Here is a 6,722-nt window from a genome sequence, read left to right on the forward strand (position 1 = left end):
AGGAGAACAACTATATTTTGTGTAGTGAACAATCGCTGACCCAGAGCTGTGCTCAGCCTAAGTTTCATAAAGATGACAGATTCATGAAGTGACTCACCTCCACTAAAGAACGGATTACGAAAATGAACATTGCGATGCTCAGCTTTAGAGCAAGACATGTTAAAAACTGGGGAATTTGTTGAAAGTTATGAATTCTAAGGTTAAAAAAAATAGTCTCAATGTGCACCTTGCTTAAGTTTATCAAAATTAGCTACTGCTCTGCAGAACAGCAAGCAGTACACTTCTCTTTGGAAGGCAATGCGTGATCCTACCAAGTCACAAACTGGGGCTACTGTTCAGACTAGAGAATTGCTTAAAACACAGCTCTAGAGCAAAATTCTGTCATGATCTTGAATATGGGCTTGAAACTGGCTACAAGACATGTTTCGAGATGGTGAAGGTTTAACAATCTTTTGTAAGGTATACTAATATCTGACATGGCTTGCATTTAGTATTTGTGAGTATTACTGATCCAAAAAGAACAATGATTCAACCTTCCCAAATATCAAATTCAGGTTAGTCAAGAAAAGAAAGAGCTCCTAAAAATCTTTCAGAAAAAATAAAAACAGCAACCAATAAATAACAACCCAGTAAATCAAATGTGTTGCATTTGTATTAGATTTATAAGAACATAAAAATATGGAAATTTCTTTAAACTAGATTACTATTCATATGTCACCATATTCCCAATTCAGTCATAACAGACAAAACAGTTTTTATTATAATTGTCCCTAGTATCCAGGATTTTAAAACAGCATTTACTGGTGCTACAAGTATGTGCATCTTGCGCATTCCTTTCTCCACCCACTCTTATTCCAGTCAGGCACAGTAATAATTAACAAAGTATTAAAAGTCACATCATAGCATGCCATTACTCTACCAATAAATAAAAAAAATTCCTTTATTCAAACACTTCATGGGAAGCCAGTTTTGTAAACAGAGTTAATATCTTTATCCAACTCCATCATTTGGTCTAATAGATAGTAACACCTAAAGAAAGACTAACATGCCAAAAACCCGTTTCAGTTCTCATCAAGGATCACTTTACCAAACATATCACCTCTCAAAAAAATTTTGCAACACTTTTCTTTTTAAACCATATAGACTATTAGCTCAAATTGACACATGCCCATTAACTTATTACATATTAATATTTCTCTATATTTTAAGCATCTTGGTCATCAGAAATATTCTCAATATAAAACATATGGACCAACATCAATGGATACTTTCTTGGTAAAAATGCAATTTTACTTCCCTACCTCCAAGTGATAAATTTGTCTGGCATTTTTCTCAGACTACTGTAGAGCTAGAGATAAAAGATGTGGAGCTATAATTACTATTGTGATAGTTAAATTGTATCAAGCTTGGAAATAACTTCTTTGTTTTACATACGATACTGTTTACTGAAGTGGCAATCAACACAGTGAACAGCAATTAAAAATGGCAAAATTAAGAAGTCTCAGAGGGAAAACAAATAATATGCATATACTGTAACAGTCAATAAGCAGACTAACAATGATGCATTTTCAAAAGATATTCTTTTGCAAATAGAACTCCACTAACATTTTTATTATTCTGAAGCTAGGTATATGAAGTTTTCCAAATACAAGCCTCAGAAAGATTTCCAACTCCAATTCGTATTTTCTCTTCTTTTAAAGTCTCTTGTTCACCAAAATGACAGGACCGTATGTTAACTATTCCTATTGAATGAATGGCAATATTGAATAGCAACTAAGGTCTTGTGCACTTTTAAAAGTGTTTGCCAGTATAGACCTGCCAACAACAACCCCGCTAACCTTCTGGGGAAATTCAGCTGAAATTGTTTTGCCACAAGTCCTTCAGTCAGTGCCCTTACTACATCTAAATAGTTAAAGCTACATTTAAGCCACACCTTTCACCAGTTTAACTAGACTGCCGAGGAGAGGGACCACAGGATGAACGTAGCATGGAAAGATTTGGGTGGTGGTGGTGGGGGCACACAAGAACACCACATGCTTTGACAACCGATTTCTGTTTTTTTCTCCCCAACTAACATCCAGGAAACTACACTAGCTTACTTCTGTTGCATTACTGTGTTTTTTTTTAAAGAAAGTATACTGAAATGTTTTACTTCATTCTTCCTAGATCTAATTACCAAATTGATTCCAATAAGCCAATATTTTCAAAAAACTAGTGAGTGAAACGGCCATTAATCTGTCTGTTATGGATCAAAACACTATCTAAATAAAATCATAGCTCTAAATCAGAGTATTATGGCCATTAGTAAAAATCAATATGTTTCAAAGACAAACTAAGCATTACTTGGGCAGCTGAGGAACAGGAATTTGGAACAGTGGACAACACAATGTACATGCAAAGTACTACTTGTTTCCCAGCAGCTACAGGAGACATCCAAAGAAACAGAACAAGACAGGTAAAAGAAGAACATACGCATATCATTCAACTATAATTTAGTGTGAATAATAAGCAGGAACATACTTCTGTTGCACAGTTTGGAAAGGATATATATTGCTCCAGATACCTAGGTGACTTGCAAAAAAAATTAAATAAGCAAGCCCTAAACATTATTTCTTAAAATTTGGCTCTGCCCTGTTTTAAAATAAATAGACAATTCACTTCAGTAACTGTTGCAAGAAAGAAAAAAAAAAAAGCAGCAACTTCAAGTTAAAAAAATCCAATCAAAAGTCAGGACACATTCAAGACACATCAAGAAACAAAGTATCTCAAGTTATACATTACTGGTACAATTTTAAGACAAAGGTGGCTGCAAGATTTATAACTAATGACACCTTATTCCAAAATGGCAAGAACATTACTCTAAACAATAGTCAAGAGATGTGAGAATACCAAATATAGCCTATTCAATTTAAAGAGAAGTGTGCAAGTTCTATTGCTCAACAGATAATCCAAAAGTTATCTTCCTTGGATACAAGTAAGTTTTAAATTTTAATTGTCTGTATAATCAATTTTTATTGCTATTCCTTAAACGTTCATGATTAAGTATTTCAGTTCCACAGCAACTGTTTCCAAGCAATAAGAACTTCAGTGTTAAAATATTTTAAAAGTTTTTAAGCTACAAAACCCCCAAAGTATAAGGAATGATTTTCAGTTTGAGGGGGGAAAAAAATGTAAGAACTTTGAAATTGCACTAATAATTACATACACTTATATCATGCACTTTTCAATCCACAGTATTTATGTATTTTACAGTCAATTAACATACAGCCATAACACCCTCAGATGAGCTGGATGACTGTTTTGCAATGTCAAAACCGAAGCCCATTTCTCAGATGTATCCAATTCAAAGCAATCTTTTTAAACAAAATACTTGCTGGATTTTTTATAAAATGCTATAAACCAACTTCTTACATTTTTCAACTGTTCAAATAATTAGGGAGAATATTAATAATATTAGTATATTGATTCTTTCCAAGACAATTTAACAAAGCTGATAAAAGTTCTTTTAAAATAAGTGATTAGGTGACAGTTTAAATTAAAATGTTCCATATAATTAAGATTAAGCACCACTGATTTCATAAACCCTGAAGTTAAGTCTTTGGGTTTTTTACCCTCCCTCCCATCTCTTCCCAAGAAGTTTTCCCCCAAGAAGAAAGCAAACTTCAAGAATTAGGTTAGGATCCTGCAGATGGTTATAAATATTTGAGTACTCCCAATATTAATTGAAGTCACAAGCCTAAAGTTACACACATGCTTAACAATGCAGAAGCAAGTTCCTAGATCTCAGAAATAACTGAAAAGTGATGTATGCATTTTTGAAGCTCTTCAAAAACAAAATTAATGTTTTACACACCATCTGAAAACAGCAGGTCACTCTCCACTATTTTTTGACTTCTGCTACTTGGCTAATATTTTAAGATTACTTTTCAAAAAAAAATTTTACCTTTTGATATTTGTTCGGGAGTTTCTATGGGACATGTAAGTGAGAGTTCTGTGCAAAAATATTGGCTGCAGGGGAAAAAAAAAAAAGAAAAAAGTTAATATGCTTTACAGTTTCCTACAAGCCCAAAGTAAAGGAGTGATAAAGACCAATTACTCACTGCTATGAGATTCCGGGTACGTAGAAATCTATATATCTGTGTTGGTTCTGAGAGAAAGAAACATATGTTATCTAACATACCTACACCTCTAGAAAGACAGCTTTATAATGATGAAAAAGTATCTAATTTAACATGTTGAATATTATTTTTTTAAACAACTACCAAAGTCACAGTTTAAGTGAAACATCATGATGTCTAAGTAAGTCTCAGTTAACAAGTCAAAGGTTACTCCACCTACTGTATAACATGAAGCAACTTCTTGTTTAAGCTACCGTAAATCAGCATCACAACTCAGACAGCTATGACTGTTCTTGTTTTTCCATCAAAATATGCTCCTTTGAGCCTTAAAGTCACAAAAAAGGCAGAAAAAAAAAGCTCAACATACTACAATTTATTGTTGAACAGGTAAGTTTTCTTCCCCTAAATAGTGAATACCAAAATAGTATACTAAGTTTATATAACTGGACAATTTTGTATCTGATTGTTTCATCCTTCTGGAAAACACCAAAGTCACTGGCAAACACAAGATACCAAGGCAACACTAGGGTGTGTCAATTACCTATGACAAATTACAGATCATTTTAAGCTAGGAAAGTCATATCCAAAACCTTTTACGTTCATAGGATCAATTTATTCTGGTAAAGTACCTACTGTTCCAAAGTGCAAACTGATGGAGTATAACAGATCTATGCTCAATACTAACATGAAAGAGCCACATCATTTGAAACAGGTGTAATACACCAAAGTTCAAAAAAGCAAGACTTGTCTACAGAAAAGAGGACCTTCAGTTTAGTTTTAAACAATTAAGTGAAATCAGTACAAAAAAAGTTTAGCTCTAGGCCAGGTTATATCTACAAAGAATTCCAATCTAACCAGAAATATACTATTCTTAAACTGAAGTAAGAGCCAGCTTAATTAGGTAGTGTCAACAAGAGGCTTGGGAAAGGCTTGATAAAATGCACCAATGAAGAATAGGAGACAGAGAGAACAGAGAATGCTGAGTGCCCATACTAAGGCTGTCAGCACTGTCTCCTCTTCCCCCAGAAAGAAACTAACCAACTATTTATTTTGTAAGAAATACAATAGTTTATTTTTAGAAATATAATAGTTTATTTTTATATTCCTGTAAAGCACTTATTTTAAATAACTGGAAACCATGTTGTTATTTATGGAATTCTGTAACCAGAATTGAACAAGGATGGCATTTTAAAATCCTTCATCCCTTTTAAAGCTACAATTCAGCCTTATCTCTACACTTAAGAATATAAGATTGCTAAGACTATATTAGTAGATAGGTGTCTTATTATTAAAGAGAAGGAAATCATAAGTGAGCTTAGTCATTAAAGAGTGTTGAAAACAGTAAAATTCTGCTTAACGTGAATTAAGAAGTATAATCATAATAAAATCTGTACGTTTGAAATCAAGAAAAAAGAAAAGAAAGAAATTAAGGGATATGTGCACTTTCATAAAAAATGAAAATACTAAGTAGTCACAACTTGTAAAGCAACATTTCAGATATTTTAGTCTGCAAAAAAACATGACATACTCATAATTTAGAAATATATGAAAACATTAATTATGCTCTTAAGCATCCAATATGTAATTTAAAGAGTGTACTGCTGCTTGAACTTCAGCTTTCCTGAGCAGGAAAATTCTATAATACACTTTTTTTACCTGTGAAGTACAGGTCTATCTTCACATGTCCATGTTACTCAGGAAAAAAATAAAATAAATTTTTATCTTTTTTCTAGCATATGACCTTGAAAAGGGACAAAAACATTCAAGAAGAATGTGATTCAATTTTACACATGCTAGGATTTCTTAATCCAGTATTTACTCATTGCTGTTTTCTCATAATAATCACACTACAAAGTTACCACGTTGTGATGGATTTACACTGTAACTTTTTCCTGGTCATTACCTGCACAGACCGGGCAGGGGGAAGAGAATCCCCCCACACACCCACCTCTGACACTCAGCACTGAGCAAACCTCTTAAAGGTTCTGTTTATCACTTGACCTATTTGCGGGAAGGCATTTATTGAATGTAAAGCTTTGTTAACAGGGCTAAGATTCAAAAGAAAGCCGACGTTATTAAGGATTTGACACATCACCAAAAACTCCAGCGTGTTATCAACACCATCACTGTCTAGAGCAAACGAGCGCAGGCAGTGACAGCACCAATCCCAGAACCACACCATGCATTTAGCAGGGCATTCAAAATTTCCTTCAGCCCCTTCCCATCGCTCAGGAAGCTCCTAGCACAATGCGAGTTTATTACTACTCCGAGCTTTTGAACCAGATTTCCGTAAACAACTTTCCGCTGCATCCAGGGGGATTCTCCCCCTCGCGGGAACTCCCCCGGGGCGACGGACGGGTCGCAAAGGTCAGTTCCCAATATGAAGCCTCAACGAGGGGACGATCGCACCAGACAAAGAGGGACGAAGTACAGTGAAGTGATAATCGCACCCGTGCCCTGAAGGGGCCCCGGAAAGGCGGCGGGCGAGGAGCGCGGAGGCGCCGCTGCCCCTGCTCCCCCGCGGGCTGCCGAGAGGAGGGGAGGGAGCCCCGCGGCCCTGCGAGCCTGACGGGACCCGCGAGCGAGGAACCAAGTTCAGGGGCT

General features: G+C 35.3%; 1 protein-coding gene across 2 annotated transcripts in view; it reads right to left on the bottom strand.

Annotated features, from left to right (window-relative positions):
• SUZ12 (SUZ12, polycomb repressive complex 2 subunit) overlaps positions 1–4,193 on the bottom strand; it is a 30,304-nt gene extending 26,111 nt beyond the window's left edge. For both annotated transcript variants that reach the window (XM_026067457.1, XM_026067458.1), the window contains exons 1-2: positions 4,101–4,193; positions 3,944–4,008 (exon numbers count right to left, since the gene is read on the bottom strand). In XM_026067457.1, the coding sequence (XP_025923242.1) occupies positions 3,944–4,008; positions 4,101–4,178 (143 nt within the window). In that variant the 5' untranslated portion in view covers positions 4,179–4,193. The remainder of the gene's footprint in view (positions 1–3,943; positions 4,009–4,100) is intronic.
• Positions 4,194–6,722: the final 2,529 nt, after the last annotated feature.

The sequence above is a fragment of the Apteryx rowi genome, unplaced genomic scaffold (assembly GCF_003343035.1).
Source record: "Apteryx rowi isolate R43461 unplaced genomic scaffold, aptRow1 scaffold_26, whole genome shotgun sequence".
NCBI classification, from domain to species: domain Eukaryota; kingdom Metazoa; phylum Chordata; class Aves; order Apterygiformes; family Apterygidae; genus Apteryx; species Apteryx rowi.